Here is a 22438-nt window from a genome sequence, read left to right as displayed (position 1 = left end):
GCAGTTCTGGGTCTTTCCATATAAACTTTAGAATCAGTTTGTTGAGGCCCACAAAGTAACCTGTTATGATTTTGGTTGGGATGCGCTGAACCTGTAAATCGAGTTGGGGAGAACTGACACCTTAATAATATTAATTAATTAATTAATAACCTCATGAACGTGACATATCTCTCCATTTATTGCGATCTTTGATTTCTTTCATCAGAGTTTTGTAGTTATCCTCATGTAACTCTTGTACACATTTTGTTAGATTTATAGCTCAGTATTTCACTTTTTGGTGCTGATATAAATGGCATTGTGTTTTTAATTTCAAATTCTAATTGTTTATTGCTGTAATTAACTTTTGTATATTAACCTTATCTTCTGCAACTTTGCTGTTACTGCTTATTAGTTCCAGATTTTTTTTTTTTTGGTCAGTTCTTGGAATTTTCTATATATAGACAATCATATCATCTGTGAACAAAGACAGTTTTGATTCTTCCTTCCCAGTCTGTGTACTTTTTATTTCCTTTTCTTGTCTTATTGCATCAAAGATAGATTTTGAATCTCAGTGACTTTTCCCAAAATGAAACTGCTTCTCTCTTTTGAGCATTGCAAAGCACACGTACACATTCTTACGTGGTTATGAAAGACATGTTCAGGCTTTTGGGGGGCTGGTTCCACTGACTTGCCTCATTACTTACTCCACAGTCCACATAAGATGTCACACGTCCAGCAGCTATTTGCTGCAAGTCATTTCTTGCCAGGCACTGTGCTGGGCTCGGAGAACGTAGCATTGACTACACCAGGCACCAGGCACTGCATGCTGATGGGGTTGGACAGCCTGCAGCTCTGGCCAACCCCCCAACACTCTCCCAGTCAAGTGGGGGCACAGATCATGCACAAGAGAGTGCAGTTGGCGTGCTGGAGCTGTGATGGGGAATCAGAGGGCATTTGGGGTATTACAGAAGAAGGACCCTGCCCACTGCTCCCCCACCCCCCAACCCCACCACCATGGGGGTAAGGGAGGGAGGACGTGACTTCCTTCTTCCTGGGACTGAAGGATGAGTAGGTGATAGCCAGGTGAACCAAGGTGGGAAGGGTGTTCCAGGTGGCGGGAACAGCCTATGCTAAGGTGTAAAGGTGAAGAAGATGAGGGAGGTCCGGGCTGAGCAGAGGTCGTGGGGACACAGATGGGATTTGTTCACAAGCCCCAGCTCTGTAGGGCTCTCTTGGTGGACATCTGTGTGTCTCCAGTGTTTGGCTGGGGGCAGCTTATGACACATTTCTATTTTTGTGTCCTCCCAGGCTCTTTCCTGGGGCACATTCCCAAATGCAGGGGTGCTGGTTCAAAGGGCCCCCGGTGGTTTTATTGGTCTCTGGAAACTCTGATGTGTGTACGTGCTTCTCTCCCCACTGTGTGCCAGCCCAGGTATACCTGCTGGATTTACTTTTGCTAGGTTGGCAGATGTTTAAGGGTACCTTACAGCAGTCTTTAATATGTATGTCTTTCCTTATGAAGGAGGCTGGCAACCTCAGGGCTCGTGCTGGGTCTCACCTTGTTTGCTAATTGGGCACTGGGCCCCAGCCTTGCTCTCCCACCAGGCAGCACCCCGGCGGTGGGCAGAGGGGAGACCACGCAGCTTCCAGAGGCTGAGGGCTTGAGTTTTACGTCAGCTGCCCTACTTACTCCCATGCTGCTCTGAGCCTCCCTTCCCTTCTCTCTGAAATAGGAATTCATTTGTTCAAAAGCTGCCTTCTGTTTTGGAATGAGCCCTCTGGCACTGGGTGGAGGCCAGCCTGGGGGATGAATAGCTCCTGTGTCCTGTCTCCCTTAGAGGCCCGGGGGTGGGGGTGGGGGACAGGAAGGGGGCACTCACGTGGTGTCAGGTCACAGGGGCAGCTGTCTGGGCCCAGGCCTTGCAGGCCACACCGTGAGTCGCAGGGCACCTGGCCCGGCCCTGGGGGCCGCCCTCCCAGGCTCTGGCTTCCCAGTGCCTCCTCCCACCCAGGCAGCTACTCGGGCCACTCTGCCAGCCATCCCTGCTCACATCGGCTCTGGCCCCTTCCATATTCCCCTCAGAATCATGGGTGGGGAAAAGACTCCTTCTCAGGACCCTACAGACCAAACACCAAACGGGCAGGTTCCCTGAGACTCTGGGGGCTGTTTTTTTTTTTTTTTGAGCCTGGGGCCCTGAACCATCTGGTTAGACAGCTGGGCCCCAGCCGGGCCCCTGGGGTGCCAAGTGGGGCTAAGAGTCCACCTCCGAGGCTGCCTCTTTCCAATGCAGCCCTGGTTGGCCCAGAGCCCCCCACCTGCCCTGGTGTCCCTGAACTCTGGCCCTTTTGAGCCCCAGAGCCCTTGTGCCCCTGGTCTTTGGTGGTGGTGGTGGGGAGGTGGGGGACCAGGATTATCTAGAGAATTCAAACCTAGAAGGGAACTGGGAGTCTGATACTCCTGGCTCCCCCAGCCCCCTACTGTGTGCAGATGGGGAAGCTGAGGGCAGAAGATGGCCCAGTGGGATAGTGGAGGTTGACTGTACCGTTCACGCAGCCGTCTGTCTGTCTGTCTCTGCTTCTCACCCACCTCCTGGGTCCCCATGCTGGCAGCCACGGGCAGGGCACCAAACTCCCTAAAAATTGCCAAAAAAAATATCTGAGAAAGTCATTGTGGCACTGTAGCAATAGCAACACACGCAAATATCTAAAATATCTGTCAACAAGAGACTGGTTAAGTGATGATGGGAGTGCAATTGATGGAATACAATGTGTACGATGTAACTGGTGGGAAGGTCAAGGCCCGCTTCAGAAATGAAGCCGATTGCAAAATAGATTGCAAAGTGGAGCAAGGAAGGTGCAGGGCCGTGCTTTTGTGTGTGTGTGTGTGTGTGTGTGTGTGTGTGTGTGTGCAATCACTTGTTACCGGCTGCCATGTGCAGCTGCATCTCATAGGGACACAAGAAGATGGTGACAGCGGAAACCTCTGGGCAGGGGGACTGGGAGGTTGGGGGTTGGGAGTGATGAGGGGGAGATTTTTTTTTTTTTCTATATACCCTTATATACTCTTTACAATTTCTTTTGATCATGTGCATGTATCTGAAAAAAAAATAGAATTTTTTAAAGGAAAAATGAGGCTGAAGGTAAAGTCTCCTTGCCAGCCCACTACCTCTCATCCTCAGCACCTAACTGAACCTTGAAATTCCAGGGTCTCAGGGTCACCTGGAGCCCCTCCCCAGGCTCCTGCCACCCTCTGCAGCCTCCTTCTGCCTGCCTTAGTCGAGCCAAGTCAGAGAACCAGAGTGAGGTGCAGCCAGGCTCGTCGGCAGTGACGGAAGTGAGAGCAATCGGGGACACAGTCCCTGCCTTCCGGCCCGAGGGTGTGACTCAGAGGTGTTGAGCAAGGCAGGGGCCGGCCAGGAGGTGATGCCCAGTCATCCCACTGGGCTATCCCGGATGGACCTGCTGGGGCCGGCACAGAACAGGTGATCCAGAGGAATACCTGGGCTGGAAATCCTTGGGAGAGTCAAAGCTGGACAGGCCCTTGCTATTATTAATATTAATGATAAAACCATACCAGGGACCTTTTCATGAGTACTAATGCAGGCTCTGGTTTATGGATTATCCTCATTTCCAGATGAGTCTCAGGGGGTTAAACAGCTAGATGGGCTCCTCTGCTAACCAGTCTGGGTCCGGCCCAGCTCACCTTGACGGTTGAGCCCCTTGCTCTTTGCACCCTGGCGTCACTGCCTTGTTTCACTTGGTTCCACTATTTAATAGCTGTGTGACCTTGGGCCACTGACTTACCCTCTCTGCGGTTCAGTTTCCTCCGCTGTAAAAGGAGATCACCCATAGTCCTGATCTCAATCCAGAGTAAGCAAGTTGTTAAATGTGAGGTCCTTATAACCATGCCTGGCTCACGCTAAGCCTATGTTGGCCAAGATCATTAATTATTATTATCCCGTATTTCACCAAATGTAAGATGTCATTGATTGTAAAGGATGTCACTAAAGAAAAAAATAATGCTGCCAGTTAACAATGCTCCAAGGCTCTTTCATCACTAGAATTTTTATTGTATACTTCCAGAAAGAGCTCTGTTTGACTTAAACAGGGATTTTTGTCATCTATAATCCTGATGCACACATCCAAAGGAAAATATAAGCAAAATAAATTGGTTGCAGAGTTCCAAAAACTCCTTCATATTTAGAGGCCACCTCCCGTGAATCACTTTTCATCGCTGAGTCTTGGTGTCAGTGTCTTTCCCTGCCACCTTCTCTGAGCCAGAAAGAGGGCTGGTGAGAGCAGCACTCCTTAAAGCAATCCATAAAACCACGAAAAAACCAGGAGACATCAGTGTGGGCTCTGGCTTCTGCCTCCTGTTTTGGGACTGTGGCTAACGAGTCTGGTTTCCCCTTCCCTGGGGCTCCTACCATTTGGATCTCAGGTTAAGAGTGTACTGCTCTTGCCTCTGGGATTTTACTCCAGGCTGATGACACCCCTTCTGAGGTGTTCAGGGCTGGGGTTTTTGAGCCTGGGCACTGGCAGGCAATGACAACTATGTCGCGTCTGCGGACAGCCAGACAGCAATTAACCTCTCTGAAGTTAGAGAGGTTAAATGCAAAAAATAAAGTGTCTCAGAAATAAAACCCAAATAATCTCTGAACCTTTCGCTGGCCATGCTTCTAGCTGCCGCAGAGCCTTTGCACATACTCTTCCCGCTGATCCAAGCTCGATGCTCAAGGCTCCTTCAGGATGGTTTCCCTGACCCCTCCCAGCAAGGTCAAATCCCCTCCCCTTGACAGCCTTTAGTACCGCCGGAACACAACATTTTGTGCGGGTAAGTTTCCGTTGGTGTCTCCCAAGTGTGGATTTTTACTTTATCCCAGCACCCAGCCCAGTGCATGAAAGAAATAATCTATCCGAGGCCCACGATGAGCAGTGGGGAGACTGGGCTGTCCTCCGGGCCTGCTTCTTTCCCAGACACATGCTGTGGGTCTCTGCATGGTCCTCTTTCCCTCTGAGGCTGGAGTCCAGCCTGTTGGTTGTCGAGATGTGCAACTGAGACCTAGCCAGGTGAAGGTCACTTGCCCAAGGCCGAGGCTGGACTGGACCCTCAGGCCAGTGTGTATAGGGGATGGGGGGAGGTCAGAGAAGGGGTGCTCACTTCCGGCTGGGGTTCAGAAGAGGCCTTCTGGGGGAGGCGGTACCTGAACCAGGTCTCGCAGGATGGGGGTGGAGGGTGGCTAAGTTTGAGATACAGCAAAGGGAGAGGGATGGAGGCATAGCAGCAGACGTGGGGGTGGGGACCCAGACTCACCCTACAAGGCCCCAGAGAGTGTAGAGAGCTGAGGTCACCCCTCGGGTTTCAATTGGGTACATGAGGCCCAGGGAGGCCAAGGACTCACCCACCACTGCACATCCGGCCAGGAGAGCTGCGGGCCTTGCTCCGAGCTGGCTCCAACCCATCTTCCCTGTCGATCAGATGCTGGAAGGATACAGCTCTGGAGGTTGGACCTTCCCCACGTGGGCAAGAAGTGGGGGTTCCAGGTGAATGGAGTAGGCCCTGCCCAGCTGGGGTGGGGAGGAGGGGGCCAAGGCAGGACTCTTGGGGTGCAGAGGCCTGCCCACCCGCCCCCGGAAGGAGGAAGCTGCTCAGGGTGTCTGTGGCTGGGCCCGGACACCCTCTTCCTCTTCCTCTCAGGGCAGGTGTAGCTGCCGCAGTGGGACGACACCCTGACCTCGGCATGGAGGGGGGCGAGGGGCCCCGGCTCAGAGACTTCCTGAGCAGGAGCCTGGCCACCTGGGTGAGGGGGCAGGGGGGCGGGGCGGCGGAGGGGAAGTGAGCAGCAGAGGGGCCCCGAGGGGGGCTGGCGGAGGCTGGGGCAGAGCCCGGCCCCAGAGGAGGGCTCAAATGTGGGGGGTGAAGCCCAGGGGGCTGGAGGGCAGGGAGGGGGTCTGGAATGGGAACCAGAGGCATTCTGGGAATTGGTGAGGAGGGGGGTGTGGGCTCGTGGGGACAGGTCAGAGGGGTTCAGGATTCACACTGCTGGTGGGGGGCCGGTCCAGCTGACCCCTCTTGGCTTCCCACAGGCTCTGGGGCTGGCCGGGCTGGTGGGGGAGGCAGAGGAGCCCGAGGGCAAAGAGGAGGAGGAAGAGGAGGAGGAGGAGGAGGAAGAGGGGCCCCTTTGCCCCCAGAAGAGGTTCTTGCAACTCTGCGATGGCGCCCTGCTCCTCCGAGTGCTGGGCATCATGTAAGGAGCAGCGGGGGTGGGGGTGGTAAGGGCTGGTGGGAGGAGCCTGAGGGCTGGTGGGTGGGGCTTGGTTGTGGGGAGGCGGGCCTCTATTTCCCCTCCCATCCATTGCCCCCTGCGCCCACAGAGCCCCCAGTTCCCGAGGGGGACCTCGAATGGTCAGCGGCCATGAGGGTCCCGCGGCCAGGCGCGTGCGGAACCTGAACCACCTGTGGGGCCGACTGAGGGGCTTCTACCAGGTGAGGGGTTGGAGGGCAAGGCTGGGCTGGGGAGCCCCCTGCGGGGAGGCGCCACTCATAGCTCCCACCCTCTGTGCCCCCAGGAGGAGCTGCAGCTGCTGATTCTGTCGTCACCCCCAGACCTCCAGACTTTGGGGTTTGATCCCTTCTCAGGTGCTCTTCCTACCACCCCGTTCTACTCCCTCACTTACTCCCCCACCTGCTAACCCCTGGTGGCTTGTGCCCTGCAGAGGAGGCACTGGAGGGCCTGGAGAGCATCCTGCGGCTGGTGCTGGGGGCGTCGGTGCAGGTGAGTGGGTGGGAGGGAGAGGTGGGGCCCAGCCAGGAGGGCGGCAGCAGGTGGGGGCTCCTGCCCCGGCCTCCCTTCTCCTGCCTCCCTGCAGTGCGAGCACCGGGAGCTCTTCATCCGGCACATCCAGGGCCTCAGCCTCGAGGTCCAGAGCGAGCTGGCCGCTGCCATCCAGGAGGTACTGTGGGGCGGGTCGAGGGGTCTGGCACCGGCACCGCCTGGGTACACTGTTGCCACCCCACCCCACCTTTCCTCGCTGAGTTGCTCTCCTGTGCCCCCAGGTGACCCAGCCCGGGGCAGGCGTGGTGCTGGCGCTGGCAGGACCGGAGCCTGGGGAGCTGACGTCTCCAGAAGCGGAGATGCTGTCCCGGAGCCTGATGGGGTCACTGTCAAGGCTGGCATGGGAGCGGGACCTGGGCGCCCAGGTAGGGGTCAGGAGGGGCATCGACAACCCAGGTGGAGGGATGGGAGGTTGGGGACGCAGGCGATGAGGGAGCTGAGGGTCTTGGGCCAGCAGGGCTGTCACAGCCCCTTCATCTTGTGGTGGTTGGGGGCAGGTGTGGGGGGCCTAGGATGGGTCTTTCCTGACTTCGGACCCTGCCCACCTACAGCGGCTGGCCGAACTGCTGCTGGAGCGGCAGCCGGTCCCTCTCCTGCCCGAGGCTCCAGCTAGGGCTCCCCCAGAAGGCCCCTCGCACCACCTGGCGCTGCAGCTGGCCAATGCCAAGGCCCAGCTGCGGCGCCTGCGACAGGAACTGTGAGTGCTTGCAGGCCCAGAGGGAAGCAGATCGGGCGGGATGGGGGCTGAGCTCGGCCTGGGGGGTTGCCGGGGGCTTTCTCTTAGTTCCAGCTTCCAGCGCCCCTTTGCTTCAGGGAGGAGAAGGCCGAGTTGCTGCTGGACTCCCAGGCGGAGATGCAGGGCCTGGAGGCCGAAACTCGAAGGCTCCGCCAGGAGGTGCGCCCACCTGCTCCCTCCACTGCCGCACCCCAACCCTCCTCACGGCCCACTACCGACCCCAACCCCACTCCTTCTCTAAGCCCCCCGGCCATTCCCAGCCCCGCACCGTCTGCCCCAGACCCAGGCCCTGACGGGACAGGCCAAGCGCGCCGAGCTGTACCGCGAGGAGGCGGAGGCGCTGCGGGAGCGGGCCGCCCGCCTGCCCCGCCTGCAGGAGGAGCTGCGGCGCTGCCGGGAGCGGCTGCAGGCGGCGGAGACTTGCAAGGGCCAGCTGGAGGTGAGGCGGTCGCCTGCGGGGGCGAGGCCAGGGCTGAGTGGGTGGGGCTTGCAGGACCTGGGCGGGGCTTGCAGGGAGGGGCGGGGCTTGCAGGGGCGGGGCCGGGCAAGGGGTTAACAGGCGGGCTTGCAGGGGAGGGGGCGGGCCATGAGGACGCGCTAGGTCTTGCCTAGCAAAGAGACAGTCCGGCCTTATGAAGGCAAAAGTCACAGCTGGGAGAAATAGTTGGGGACAAATGCAAGGAGGTGGTGTTTCAACGGAGTGGGGGCTGCTGCTGCTGAAAGATAGGGCCTGAAGGCGGTTCCTTGGGAGAAGGGGCGTGGCCTAGGCAGGAGAGGGCACCTGGAGAGACCCCGGAGGTAGAGGGGCAGATAAAGGGGAAAGGTGGGACCCAGTGCCTGTGCAGCGGGGTCAGAGTGGGGAGAGGAGGAAGGGTGGGTTCTGGCCCAGGGGAAGCGGTTTGGGCCTCGCAGGTCACAGAGCGGCGCCGGCTGCCCCGACCCTCCGGTTCTCTGTGCTCTCTCTCCAGGAGGAGCGGGTGCTCTCGGGGACCCTGGAGGCCTCCAAGGCGCTGCTGGAGGAGCAGCTGGAGGCCGCCCGAGAGCGATGTGCTCGGCTGCACGAGACCCAGCGTGAGAACCTGCTGCTGCGCACCCGGCTGGGAGAGGCCCACGCGGTGAGGTCACCAGAGTGACCCCAGCTGGGTCAGCCCGTGACCCCAGCGATCCCCTGGTGACCCCTAGTGACCCTCAAGTCCACGTGCTTGGTCTGGCGGGTCTGACCCTGGCCTTCCCTCTGCCAGGAACTGGACTCCTTGCGGCATCAGGTGGACCAGCTGGTGGAGGAGAACGTGGAGCTGGAGCTGGAGCTTCAGAGGAGCCTGGAGCCACCCCTGAGCTCTCCTGGGGAGGGTGAGTGGGGCCCCCGAGGAGGGGCTGGGAGGGGAGGCTGCCTCTGTTCTCCTGCAGCAGTGGCAGGAAGGGCTTCCGACTTCACCTGCTGCCTCCAGGCCTGCATGGGGGTGTCTGCGAGGAGCCAGGGAACGTGGAGAGGCTAAAGGTGGGGAGGGGTCCTGAACTCATTCTCACACTCTCCAGCACCCCTGCCAGGAGCAGCCCCCTCGCTGCGGGACGAGGTGAGGGAGGCAGAGGCTGGGCGGCTGCAGACCTTGGAGCGGGATAATCTGGAGCTGCGCAGCCTGCTGCATATGCTACAGGTGCAGCTGGCTCACCAGGTGAGTCCCCTGTCCCCATCCTAGCAGGTGCTTCCCCCACCTCCTGCCCAGGGGCCTGACACAGCCTCTCATGTGCCCTCAGCACCCCCTGCTGGAGGAGCAGAGCGAGGACTCCACGGTTCCAGAGCAGGACGGAACTCCCCAGGCTCCCCTGGTCCCAGATCCCAGCCCCCAGTGCTTGGCTCCTCAGGTGGGGGATGGAGGCCCCCAGGACTTGGACCTGGCTCTCCAGGCATCAGACTCAGCCCTCCAGGGGTCAGATGAGTGCCCCCAGGCACCTGATTCAGACACAAAGACTGCCAGGGCTCCCCAGACCCCGGACACGACCCCCCAGGTGTCAGGTCTGGCTGTGGAGACAGGGAAGACCCTGGAGAAGCCTGGCCATGGAGTCCCTCTCCAGACTGTGGCTTCTACTGTGGCCCCATCTCAGAGTCCAGAGATAAATATTCAGGCCCAGCTGTTGCAGGGAGGAGACACTGGGAAAAGAGAGCCTCCCCAAGGGGGGATGGAACTTGTGTCCCGAGAGCTGAAACAGGAGGGCCCTGGGCTCAAGCTGGGGGAGCAGGAGACCCTGTGCCAGGGACTGGACCTATCCAAGGGGCAGACAGAAGCCAGAGAGCATGAACTGAGGCTGGAGGGGGCAGCTGGGGAGCTGGCCCAGCCAAAACCACAGCGGGGGTCTGACGAGGCTCCTCAGACCCAGGCCTGGGAGGGGCCGATGCCAGGGGAGACCCAGGCCAGTGGGGTTCCAGAGCAGGAGACCCTGAGGGAGGAGGTGGCACAGCTGAAGAGGGAGGCTGAGGCCCTCCGAGCTGAGCTGGAGGCCCAGGCCCAAAGGCTGGAGGCCCGAGGCTCAGAGGCCGCCCGCCTCTCCGAGGAGCTGGCCCAGGCACGGAGGGCAGAGGCTGAGGCCCACCAGGCGGCGGAGGCCCAGGCTGGAGAGCAGGCCCGGCTTCGAGAGGCAGCGGAGGCTGCTGGCCGCGAGCTGGAGGCCGCGATGAGGGAGCGGGAGGCTCTGGGGGAGGCACTGGCAGCGGCAGGCCGTGAGCGGCGGCAGTGGGAACGCGAGGGGCCCCGGCTGCGGGCCAAGGCCAAGGCGGCTGAGGAACGGCTGCAGGCGCTGGAGAAGGAGTGCCGCCAGCATGTGGAAGAGGCCGAGGGGGAACGCCGGGAGAAGCAGGCCCTCCAGGAGGTATGTCAGTGCACAGCTGGAGTCGGAGCAGGGGTCAGGGCCAGCCTGGTCCTCAGTTCCTGGGGGTTTTGGGTTGTTAGTTCCTTCAGGAGCCATTGAGCGCTCAGCACCAGCCTGGGGCTGGAGATAGAAAAACACAGAGCAGGCATCCACCACTTCTGAAGCCATGTGTGATGGGCAGTAAGGAGGAGATGCGAGTGTGGGCTCTGGAGCCAGACAGCTCAGGGACAAATCCGGACTCACTGTTCAAGGGTGGTTTGCTGTGCTCCGGTCTCAATTCCTCCTTCTGTAAAATGGGGGGACTATTCATAGCATCACCCCCTGCCCCCAGAGGATCCTTGGAAGACTGGGGAGAGAATGGTGTAAAGATTCCTTGCTGGGCCAAGGCATGTCAGAAGTGCCTAAGACGTGCTGGTTATTGAGGCAAAAGCCTTGGGAGGGCTCAGGTCGGGCCTGGAGGCTTCAGAGAGGGTCTGAGCGATGACCAGGGTTTCCCTAGGTGGGAAGGGCATTTCAAGCAGAGGGAACAGCGTGTGCAAAACCTTTAAGGCATTAAAGATGCTCAGGGGCCCAGGAGGAGAGGGGGGCTGGGGGCTGGAGAGGAGAGTTGTGCCAGCTTTGAAGGTGTTAGGATTCCATCCAGGCAGGGAAAGCACGGAAGGAAAGGTGTGTGGGCAGACTTGCATGGGGAGTTTGAGGGGTATCGCCCTGGTGCTCGGGGAGGTCTAAAGACCATCAGGAGTTGGTGGCAGGGGCTAGGGCGGGGGAGGGAGGGGAGAGAGAGACTAGAAGCCCCTTTATTCATTCATTTGATCATGTTTATGGGCATCTCCTTGGTGCCAGGCCCTGTACCAGGCTCCCCACTCTTGGGGAGGCGCTCATAATCCAGAGCGGAGACAGGACTTTGTCCTACGTGGGGTCCAGGGAGCCGTGGGAACCCAGGGGACACCTTCGATTCGGACTGGGGCATATCAAGGAAGGCTTCCCGGAGGAGGAAGCCTCTGCCTCTTCCCAGAGGAGATAGGATAGAAATGTGGAAGGGTGGGAATGAATCCTATGGAGGGCCCAGAATGTCTAGCTAAGGAAGGAGCTGGGGCTTTCTCATGAGGGAAATGAGAGTTCCTGGAGGGGTTGAAAGGAGCAAAGCAGTCAGGTCTGTGTGTTGAGAGGTGCCTTAAAGGACAAGAAGGGGCAGCGGGATGGGTGCTGCAGCCACAGGGGCTCCCTGCTGGGGGTGGGGGTGGAGAATGTGCCGTGGGACAAGGAATCCCACTGTCCGTCCCGAGCACAGGGTTTCTAGTTGCATCCTCGGTTTACAGATGAGGACAGTGAGACTCCAAGAGGAAGAGTAATTTACTCAGGTGCTGCGGGAGGGCAGGAAACAAAGAGGGGACATGCTGTTGTTGGGTGGACCTGGGGTTAGGATTTCAGCAGAGCAGGCCTGGGGGTGGGGAAGGTCTGGGGAACGCAAGAATTGGGGGGTGCGGGTGAAAGGGTGAAGCCGAGAGATTGGGTGTGACTGAGATGTAGACCTGAGTTATATCCCCAATCCCCTACTTATCTGCTGTGTGGCTTGGGGCAAGTTACTTAACCTCTCTGAGTCTCAGTTTCCTCACTTGTAAAACTGGAATTAAAACAGTCCCTGCCTCACAGGATCCTGTAAGATAGTGAAGCTTGGGACAGCGCCTGTGACCTAGGAGAGCTTTCATCTGTGGTGGGGGAGAGGTTGGGGCTGGCAGGTGGGCAGTGATGGTGAGGGTAGGGTGGCGAGCTGGAAGAGCCAGCTCTGAGAATGCAGAGGGGAATTTTGTGAGATTTCCTGGGGAGCTGTTCCTGGTTATAACTAGGTGTGGTGCAGAGGCGGCGGCTGGCCAGGGCGCTGGGCGGAGGGCAGGAGGTGCAGTGCAGGGGGGCGTGGCGAGGGCTGCAGGCAGGGCCTGAGCTGGGGCTTCAAGTCTTCTCCTACATCTGCCCCCACCACCCTATTCTAACTAACCCCCCTCTGCCAGCCCTTGGGCTCTGGCGGCTGAGCAGCAGGGGCTCATGGGACTTGTAGTTTTTTCAGAGGAGGCCGTGGCCAAGGGCGTTGGGAGGTTTGGTGGCCCAGGTGTGAGGCCCTGGCGGGGTTATGAAGCTGGGAGGATCCTCCGTCAGGGGCAGAGGCTCCCGGCCTTGGTTGCCAGAAGCAGGTCTTTGGAGGGCAGCTGGTCAGAGCCTGCCCTTCCCATGGTTTCCTGCCGTCAGGCCCCCCGCACCTCAGAATGGTCTGGCCCAGCTCCCCCTGAGGCCCGCAGGCCCCACTGGGCCTCCTGCCCCCTTCCGCAATGGTGTGGCCCAACCGCCGCTGGCAGCCTGTCCCCAGCCCCGGCCCCCCCGCATGTTGAGGCCTGATGATCCCCAAGTTCCTGTCCCCTGTGGCCGAGGGTCCTCCCCTGACCCACCTCCGCGGGGCTCTCATGGCCTCATATGGCCACTACGGCTTCCCGGCCCGGAGAACACGTCCGCCGCGGCCCCCTCTCAGTGTGTACATGAGGAAACGCAGGCTCCGAGAGGTGACCACACTGGCCCGGCGAGGGGCTCTGACTCAGCCCAGGGGCCTCCCCCATGCCCCACTGGGCCTCCCACCCCCAGCTCTTTCAAGCCCATTTTACAGATGGAGAAGTAGAGGCCCAAAGGGCGAGAGGCATTTGCCTGGGTGGCAGAGCCAGGACAGAAAGCCAGGTCTCCCCTCTGGCTCCTGCCCTGCCCTGGCTCCGTGGGGGAGGGTGTGGGGCTGTCCTTCCTGCCGTGACCCCGCCGTGCTGCCTGCCCCCAGGAGCTGGACAAAGCCGTGGTGCGGAGCCAGGAGCTGGGGTCCCGGCTGGAGGGTCTGCAGCGTGAGCTGGAGCAGGCGGCTCTGGAGCGCCAGGAGTGGCAGCTGGCACAGGAATTGCAGCATGAGAGGTGCGGAGGGCGCCGAGGGGCAGGGGGGTGGAGTGCCACAGGGCCAGGTGCCAAGACTTCTCCTGGCAGGTATCAGAGCCTGGAGCAGAGGCTGGAAGTTGAGCTGCAGGTGGCGGTGACCTCCAAGGAGGAGGCGCTGGCGGCGCTCAAGGAGAAGGCCCAGCAGCTGGAAGAGGAGCTGCTGCAGGTGAGGCCTGCCTGGTCCTGGGAGCTAGTGGCTGCCTCCCGCCCCTCCCTGCCTGCCACCAGCAGGCATCCAGGGCTGCACGTGCCCACGGCCCTCCAGGCTAGCCCCCACTCAGGTCTGGCCCATCGATTCTTGGCTAGCAGCCCACCTCCTACCCCCGTCGGAGGGAGCTCCGGGCTGGGAGTGAGGAGGTCATCACCCAGGCCTGACTCTGCTGAGGCCGTGCAGCCCTCTGGGGGTCTTGTTTTCCCCGTTCGTCAGTCTGCAGAACCTGATGGCTCTGCTGATATGTGATGGCCATGCTTCTCCTGCTCAGGCCCCACCACTTCCTCATGAGCTCAGTTACTGTCTAGTAAGTCAGTGATTGTTTATTGAGCACCTGCTGAGTGGTGCGGGAGCCCAAAGCCAGGATCCCAACCTGGGAGCTCATGCCTGGGATAAAGGCAAGAAGGTACAAAGATGATGTCAAGTGCCAGTGTAGTGATGGGGGCACCCAGCAGGCTTCCTGCTGTGGGGTGGCTCAGGGAAGGTTTCCTGGGGCCCAGAGGAAGAGCAGGATGGAGAGAGTGTTATATGCAGAAGATGCCGCGTGGCCCTTCTGCAGAACCGAGAGAAGTGGAGAATGCAATGTGGGGGCCTCCGTGGAGTGGCAGGGGTTGTGGATCCAGGGAAAGGGGTGTGTGATGGAGGACGGTGGTCAGTGTCAACTGCTCTTGAAGGGGCAGGGGCCTGCTGGCCCAAGTCCCTGTGCCGCCACCACTCTCCCGCATGACCTCTGGGGGCCTCTCCTTGCAGCTGCGCCAGGGCCCTGCACCCGAGGAGAATGCTGGGCCCAGGACCCTGGAGACCCAGAGTGGGCGGCTCATCGAGGTGGAGCGCAGTGTGAGTGTCGGACTATGGTGGGCAGTGGCGGGTGGTGGGGGGAGGGTGGTGCCCCAGCCTCCTGGCTGCCGCTAACCCTGCCCTTCCCAGCAGAATGCCACACTGGTGGCGGAGAAGACAGCTCTACAGGGGCAGCTGCAGCAGCTGGAGGGGCAGCTGGGGGGCCTGCAGGGGCGCGCCCAGGAGCTGCTGCTGCAGAGTCAGCAGGCGCAGGAGTACAGCAACCGCCTGCAGGTGGGTGGTGGCCGGGTGTCCTCTCCCCTGCCCCATCCCTGCCCTGCCCCCTGCCCACTTACTGCTGCCCCCTGCTCCTTTTTTTTTTTTTTTTTCATTTTTATTGAGATTGTTCAGATACCATACAATTATCCAAAGATCCAAAGTGTACAATCACTTGCCCCTGGGTACCCTCACACAGCTGTGCATCCATCACCACACTTAATTTTTGTTCAATTTTTAGAAACTTTTCATTACTCCAGACAAGAAATAAAGTGAAAGATGAAAAAAGAAAAAAAGAAAAGGAAACTCTAAACCTCCCCTATCCCTAACCAACCCCCCTCAATTGTTGACTCCTAGTATTGATATAGTACGTTTGTTACTGTTTATGAAAAAATGTTGAAATACTACTAACTGTAGTATATAGTTTGTAATAGGTATATAGTTCTTCCCTATATGCCCCTCTATTATTAACTTCTAATTGTATTGTCATACATTTGTTCTGGTTCATGAAGTGATTTCTAGTATTTGTACAGTTGATCATGGACATTGCCCACCATAGGATTCAGTTTTATACATTTCCATCTTTTGACCTCCAACTTTCCTTCTGGTGACATATATGACTCTGAGCTTCCCCTTTCCACCTCATTCACACACCATTCGGCGCTGTTAGTTATTCTCACATCTTGCTACCAACACCCCTGTTCATTTCCAAACATTTAAGTTCATCCTAATTGAACATTCTGCTCATACTAAGCAAGAGCATCTACATTTCTTCCACAAGGCAGGAGGGAGAGTCAAAGAAGGTAGAGAGGCAAAAGGAAGAGGGAACAAAAAAAAAAAATGACAGCTAGGAAGCAGCAAAAGGAAAAATAACCTTAATTCAAAGTAGAATAAAGAATCAGACAATACCACCAATGTCAAGTGTCTAACATGCCTCCCCTATCCCCCCCTCTTATCTGCATTCACCTTGGTATATCACCTTTGTTACATTAAAGGAAGCATAATACAATGATTCTATTAGTGACAGTCTCTAGTTTATGCTGATTGCATCCCTCCCCCAATGCCTCCCCATTTTTAACACCTTGCAAGGTTGACATTTGCTTGTTCTCCCTCGTAAAAGAACATATTTGTACATTTTATCACAATTGTTGAATACTCTAGATTTCACCAAGTTACACAGTCCCAGTCGTTATCTTTCCTCCTTTCTTGTGGTGTCTCACATGCTCCCCATCTTTCTCTCCCAACCGTATTCATAGTTACCTTTGTTCAGTGTACTTACATTGCTACCATCTCCCAAAATTGTGTTCCAAACCACACACTCCTGTCTTCTATCATCCTGTAGTGCTCCCTTTAGTATTTCCTGTAGGGCAGGTGTCTCATTCACAAAGTCTCTCATTGTCTGTTTGTCAGAAAATATTTTAAGCTCCCCCTCATATTTGAAGGACAGCTTTGCTGGATACAGGATTCTTGGTTGGTGGTTTTTCTCTTTCAGTATCTTAAATATATCACACCACTTCCTTCTTGCCTCCATGGTTTCTGCTGAGAGATCCGCACATAGTCTTATGAAGCTTCCTTTGTATGTAATGATTGCTTCTCTCTTGCTGCTTTCAGGATTCTCTCTTTGTCTTTGACATTTGATAATCTGATTATTAAGTGTCTTGGCGTAGGCCTATTCATATCTCTTCTGTTTGGAGTACGTTGCGCTTCTTGGATCTGTAATTTTATGTCTTTCATAAGAGATGGGAAATTTTCATTGATTATTTCCTGTATTATTGCTTCTGCCCCCTTTCCCTTCTCTTCTCCTTCTGGGACACCAGTGATACGTACATTATTGTACTTTGTTTCATCCTTGAGTTTCCGGAGACATTGCTCATATTTTTTCATTCTTTTCTCCATCTGCTTCTTTGCATGTAGGCTTTCAGGTGTTTTGTTCTCCAGTTCCTGGGTGTTTTCTTCTGCCTCTTGAGATCTTCTGTTGTATGTTTCCATTGTGTCTTTCATCTCTTGTGTTGTGCCTTTCATTTCCATAGATTCTACTAGTAGGTTTTTTGAACTTTTGATTTCTGCCATATACATGTTCAGTGCTTCCTTTACAGCCTCTATCTCTTTTGCGATATCTTCTCTAAACTTTTTGAATTGATTTAGCATTAGTTGTTTAAATTCCTGTATCTCAGTTGAAGTGTCTGTTTGTTCCTTTGACTGGGCCATAACTTTGTTTTTCTTAGTGTAGGTTTTAATTTTCTGTTGTCTAGGCATGGTTTCCTTGGTTATCCAAATCGGGTTTTCTCAGACCAGAACAGGCTCAGGTCCCAGAGGGAAGAAATATTCACTATCTGGTTTCCCCACGGGTGTGTCTTAGAAAATTGCTCCACCCTTTGATGCCTCGGGTCACTGTGCTTTTCTGCCCAGCAGGTGATGCCTGTTAGCCTGTAATTCTTGACTGGTGAGAGGAGGTGTGGCCATGTTCCCCCAGGCTCTGGGGTCTGGTTCTGAATGGAAAGGGCCCCACCCCTTTCCTCCTAGAGAAGACAGACCCCCCAGGTGGAGGTCATTAGCATTTCAATGGTCTTGCTCTCTGCTTGTGCTGTGTCCGCCCTTCCCCGAGTCACAGCCCTGGAAAGTTAAAATGACTGGGGCTTTCTCCACTGCCCCTGCTCCTTTTTTATCCTGTTGCACCCTTTCCTGCTCCAGCTCCCAGCCAGCAGCCTCTCTCTTGGACCTCTTGTCACATTAACTTTGCCCTCTGACCCTAGTGACCCCATCCTACACCCCTTCTCCCTGCCCCTGTCCACTTCCACCTGCACCCTCCCCTGTCGTCCCTGCCTCCTTCCCTATTCCTTCCCCCTTTTCATGCCCCGACATCTACACCCATTTTTGCCCCATCTCCAGCCCTCCCCTCCACAGCTGCCAATAGTCCCTACCCCCTTCCCTGCCCCCTACCCCCAGCCCCATCTGTCCCACCCCTGCCTTTTGCCTCTTGCCCTCCCCACATGGCCTGGCACCAGCACTAGGCTCTAGGACCTGTACCCCCTGCCCATTCACCTCTGCCTCTGCCTTTAGCTCTCTGCTGCTCCTACCACAGTACTCTACTCCTTGTCTTTCTGCCCTTTGCCCTTTGCCCCCTGTCCTTTGCCCTTTTTCAGGCCTGGGATTCCACCCTGGTGAGCCCTGCCTTCCTCTTTTTGCCCTAGGCCGAGAAGGCCATGCTAGAGCTGCAGGGCCAAGAGCTGCACAGGAAGCTGGGGGTGCTGGAGGAGGAGGTGGACGCGGCCCGGAAAGCCCAGGAGGAGACCCGCGGGCAGCAGCAGGCCCTGCTGCGGGACCATGAGGCCCTGGCCCAGCTGCAGCGGCGGCAGGAGGCCGAGCTTGAGGGGCTGCTGGCCCGGCATCGCGACCTCAAGGCCAACATGCGGGCACTGGAGCTGGCCCACCGGGAGCTGCAGGGCCGGTGAGCCTCCCCCAGACACCAAGCTCCCCTTCTGTACCTGCCCCTCACCCAGGGCTCACTCGCTAGGTCTGATTGCACCAGGAAAACACTGTTGCCCAGCAGATTCCCCACTGCTTGGAGATGAGGTGCACCCAGCTTTGCTGGGCCCTTTGGTGCTGCTGGGCACAAGGGTGGGCTTTCCCTGGGGCTCACCTGTCAGCAGCGGGGGTGCCAGGTGTGGGATTCTGCTTTTTGGCTTTATCTGGCATGTGGGGTGGGGGGCTATGCTCAGGAGACAGTAGACCCCCCACTTTCAGATAGTCCAGTGCCCACTTCCCCTGGCCCAGGGTCCCTGCAACCCCCTCAGGCCCTTGCCTATCGCAGGCACGAGCAGCTGCAGGCCCAGCGGGCCAACGTGGAGGCGCAGGAGATGGCCTTGCTGGCGGAGCGGGAGCGCCTGCTGCAGGATGGTCATCGGCAGCGGGGGCTGGAGGAGGAGCTGCGGAGGCTGCAGAGCGAGCATGACAGGTACCAGCCGGGCCTGGCTCCTCCCCACCCTGCCAGTTCTCAGTCTTACCGGCTGCGAAGTGGGTTGCTGGCGGATGAGTCTGTCCCCGCGGGCTCCGCTTTACCTCTTCTCCCTAGTGCAGCTCCTCTGGCCCTTGTTAGGGGCTGGGGGTGGTGGTGGCACAAGTCCCTGGGACAGCAGCTGGCCTGGTTTCGGCAGAGCTCAGATGCTGCTGGCAGAGGTGTCCCGGGAGCGAGGGGAGCTGCAGGGCGAGCGCGGGGAGCTGCGGGGCCGGCTGGCGCGACTGGAGCTGGAGCGGGCGCAGCTGGAGGCGCAGAGCCAGCGGCTGCGTGAGTCCAACCAGCAGCTGGACCTGAGCGCCTGCCGGCTGACCACCCAGTGCGAGGTGCGCCGCGGGGGCCAGGGTGGCGGGGCGGGGGCAGACCCAGGCCACCCCAAGCCAGGTGCCATCCCCGGCTCTGTCCTGCCCCCGCCAGCTGCTGACACAGCTGCGGAGTGCCCAGGAGGAGGAGAACCGGCAGCTGCTGGCCGAGGTGCAGGCCCTGAGCCGGGAGAACCGGGAGCTGCTGGAGCGCAGCCTGGAGAGCCGGGATCACCTGCACCGGGAGCAGCGCGAGTACCTGTAAGCAGGCCGCAGGCGGGTCCCGGAGGCCTCTGCGGTTGCCCATGGGGAGGGCCCCCTGAGGTCCAAGGGAAGGTCTGGGGCTGCTGAGGGGCCGCTGGAGCTGGGGGTGGTATTTCAATGTGTTAACGACCTGCAAGGTTGTACCAGTGCTTACCTGCCAAAACTTGCACCTTGCTCCTGCCCTGACACCCCTGGGTCTTGTGTGCCCCCCTCCCCTTCCCTCCCCCTCCCACCAGGACCCAGCTCAATGCCCTGCGCCGCGAGAAGCAGAAGCTGGTAGAGAAGATCATGGACCAGTACCGCGTGCTGGAGCCTGGGCCCCTGCCCCGGACCAAGTGAGCAGCCCCTCCCATCCCGCTGGGCCCATGAGTCCCCCAAGCCCCCCACCCCACTTGGCCCTGCCCTCTGATCCCGGCCCAGCTCAGGCCCAGGCCCCAGCAAGGGTTTCCCTGGCTTTTGCCACCCCCCACATGGCCCTCCTCTCCTCTGTCCTCCCGGTCTTTACCCCTTCTTGTGCCCTCTTGCCCCCAGGAAGGGCAGCTGGCTGGCAGACAAGGTGAAGAGGCTGATGCGGCCCCGGCGGGAGGGGGGCCCCCTCGGGGGTCCACGCCTGGGGGCCGATGGGGCTGGCAGCACGGAGAGCCTGGGGGGCCCCCCGGAGACGGAGCTCCCCAAGGGCAGGGAGGCAGATGAGACAGGTGGGTCTGAGGGGCAGGTGACCAGGGAGGTCCCTACCTACCCCATGTCCCCTTGCCCCACCCTGGCTCCTGCCAACACCGCTGGTTGCTCCCTTCCAGTCTGGCTGGCACATGTACCCCACCTACGCCCAGCCCCCAGCCTTCCCTGCTGCCCACCCCCTCCTGCCCAGATGCTTTTCATGGTTCTCTGTCCTGTGACCCTGAGGGTCCTTCTTGGCAGCGCTGCCTATCTCCCTGTGCTGCCCACCCGCCCAGTCCTACCCCATCTGCAGTTGTGCTTGGGACCTCAGAGCAGCAAGGGAGGTCAGTGAGGGGTCAGTTATCTCAGCCAGCAGATGAGGAAACTGAGGCCCAGAGAGGGCAAGCAGCTTGCCCAAGGTCACACAGCGAGTTAGTGTCAGCCAGCACAGGGCCCAGCCCCCTGACCCCACCCTCATTCACGGGACCCTTCACCCCCACCCCGCCATGAGCCTTACCCTGCCGGTTCCTCCACGCAGCCCCATCCCCTCCCTGCACTTCTCTGACCCCCACCCCGCGTGTGCCTCTGGCAGGGCCCCCCTCACCAGCACCCATGCGCCGGGCCCGAAGCTCCCTTTGCCTGCGGGATGAGACCCTGGTGGGTGGGCAGCGGCGGAAACTCAGCTCCCGCTTCCCTGTGGGACGAAGCTCCGAGTCGTTCAGCCCCGGAGACACTCCCCGCCAGCGATTCCGCCAGCGCCGCCCGGGGCCCCTGGGAGCGCCCAGCTCCCACAGCAAAGGTGAGGGGCTGGGGGACCCGACCCCCGTAGCCCCCCAACTCCCCGAGAACCCACCCTCTTCTGGGGAAGCGACTTCCCTCCTGCCCCCTGAGCCTCCCCACAGGCCCCCAGGCCCCTGCCCCCGGTCCCTGTGGCCCAGCAGCTGCCTCGTTCCCCTCTGCCCTGCCAGGACCCACCGTGGAGTGGGACGGCTCCATCGAGACCTTGGCAGAACGTGACGCAGATGCCGGCGGAGAAGGTGAGCGGGCAGGGGCCGAGTGGGGAGGGTGGGTCCTCCATCCAATTGCTCATTCAACACATGGGTATCAGGCCTTTCCCGAGGGCCAGGCTCAGTGCTGGCTGCGGACATGGCAGGGAACATTCTGGTAGGGAGAGAGAGACAATAAACAACATGCATAAAAATATAGTTAATTATCTACAACGGCTTGCCCGGTAGAAATAGGATGTGAGCCACACGTGTAATTTTAAATTTTCTAGTAGCCTCTTCCAAAAAACTGTAAAGTAACAGGTGCAATTAATTTTGATAACATTTTTCTACCTCAGTATACCTAGGCTATTACCATTTCAATCTACAGGGAGTGTAAAAATTATTGACATTTTATGTTATTTTTTCGTACTGAGTCTTTGACATCCGGAGGGTGTTTACAGTACATCTGAGGTCCACCGAGCCATAGTCTGTGTGTTCAGTAGCCATGTGTGGCTTGTGTGGCCCAGGTCTAGGGTATTAGGAGGTGATAATGCTCTGGGGGAAAAGTGGAGAGAGGGAGAGGGCTGGGGAGGGCTGGGGAGGGCTGGGGAGGGCTGGGGAGGCAGGTTGCACTTCTAATTAGAGTGCTTGGGTAGGCCTTCCAGAGGAGGCGAAGTCGGAGCCAGGACTTGGAGGTGAGAGTTTGTTATGTTGATATCTGGGAACAGCATTCCAGGCAGAGGGAACCTCTGCAGCAAAGGCCTGGTGGGTTGGAGGATGGGTGAGGAAGATGGGGCAGGTGGAGGGGAGGAGGGGGAAAGTGGAGGGAGGTGGTGGAGGGCTGAGGGCAGCCTGAAGGTGTGAGGTCTGTGGGCCACCTGGAGGGTGGGCTGGGGGTCCTGAGTGAGGTGGGCCTGAGCTGAGCCTTTCCCTCCAGACCATGAAGTTCAGGAACCAGAGAAACCCCGCCTCACCCCTTCTCTCAGCCAGTGACACCGGGTGCACGGGGAACTTGGGAGTGCCACCCTCTCGTCGCTGGAGCCTCAGTGGGGGCCCCAGCCGGCCCAAGAGCTCGGGGAGTCAGGATGCCCGAGAGGAGGCCTTGAACAAGGAGGCCTGGGCCCTAGGGCCCCACACCGCCAGCCTGAGGGCGCTCACATGGGACCGGGATGAACGTCTGCCCAGGGGCACGGACTGGCCCCCACGATCAGCTCCTTGCCAGGGCCCTAACTCTGCCGCACAGCTCCCATTAAGGCGGCGGACTCTGGGGGTGCCCCCGGTGGAGGAAGGTTGGCAGGAGTGGGCGAGAGAGCCCCCCGCCTGGTGCAGGTGGGGAGCCAAGGACCATTCCCTGGGGCCTGGGGCCTGGGCCCATCTCTGAGCTTGGCTGGGATGTGAGGGACGTGAGAATAAAGCAGGACACAACCACCGAGATCCGTGTGCTGCGTCTGTGGCTGTGCCCAGAAGCCACGAGGTGCCAGGGACACACTGCGCAGCCCGGGTCCTCCAGGAGGGGCTGGACAGGCAGCAAAGGGCTTTCTTCAAGGCTGGGGCCTGTTGGGCTTGCCAG

General features: G+C 58.6%; 1 protein-coding gene and 1 long non-coding RNA gene across 6 annotated transcripts; one reads left to right on the top strand and one right to left on the bottom strand.

Annotated features, from left to right (window-relative positions):
• Positions 1-364: 364 nt before the first annotated feature.
• LOC119535934 lies at positions 365-5715 on the bottom strand. The gene is made up of 3 exons (XR_005217318.1): positions 5382-5715; positions 2523-2612; positions 365-909 (listed from the first exon to the last, which is right to left on the bottom strand). It is a non-coding gene; the product is annotated as an uncharacterized LOC119535934 (long non-coding RNA).
• Positions 5432-22300, top strand: CCDC88B (coiled-coil domain containing 88B). Of its 5 annotated transcripts, none has more exons than XM_037838315.1 (29): positions 5505-5523; positions 5678-5780; positions 6067-6227; positions 6355-6466; positions 6550-6619; positions 6697-6755; positions 6850-6933; positions 7037-7180; positions 7367-7512; positions 7629-7710; positions 7832-7990; positions 8520-8666; positions 8793-8901; positions 9088-9224; positions 9307-10416; positions 13232-13359; positions 13429-13546; positions 14342-14428; positions 14522-14662; positions 17836-18092; positions 18456-18599; positions 18799-18985; positions 19077-19222; positions 19462-19560; positions 19757-19923; positions 20475-20681; positions 20851-20919; positions 21525-21563; positions 21806-22000. In XM_037838315.1, the coding sequence occupies exons 2-29, from the start codon at positions 5721-5723 to the stop codon at positions 21859-21861; spliced, it is 4425 nt and encodes a 1474-aa protein (XP_037694243.1). In that variant the 5' UTR covers positions 5505-5523; positions 5678-5720; the 3' UTR covers positions 21862-22000. The 5 variants fall into 5 exon arrangements, with proteins under 5 accessions (XP_037694245.1, XP_037694244.1, XP_037694243.1 ...); XM_037838313.1 differs by having other exon boundaries at positions 5507-5523; positions 19757-19781; positions 21806-22300; XM_037838316.1 differs by lacking the exon at positions 21525-21563 and having other exon boundaries at positions 5502-5523.
• Positions 22301-22438: the final 138 nt, after the last annotated feature.

The sequence above is a fragment of the Choloepus didactylus genome, chromosome 6 (assembly GCF_015220235.1).
Source record: "Choloepus didactylus isolate mChoDid1 chromosome 6, mChoDid1.pri, whole genome shotgun sequence".
Taxonomy (NCBI): domain Eukaryota; kingdom Metazoa; phylum Chordata; class Mammalia; order Pilosa; family Megalonychidae; genus Choloepus; species Choloepus didactylus.
Note: the sequence above shows the minus strand (reverse complement) of the source record. Positions and strands in the feature narration are given on the sequence as shown.

Coding starts and splice junctions, on each gene's coding strand:
- CCDC88B (XM_037838313.1), top strand. CDS start 5,721: ATGGAGGGGGGCGAGGGGCCCCGGCTCAGAGACTTCCTGAGCAGGAGC. Junction 7,711..7,831: donor CTCGAAGGCTCCGCCAGGAG/GTGCGCCCACCT, acceptor CGTCTGCCCCAG/ACCCAGGCCCTGACGGGACA. Junction 18,600..18,798: donor CTGCAGAGCGAGCATGACAG/GTACCAGCCGGG, acceptor TGGTTTCGGCAG/AGCTCAGATGCTGCTGGCAG.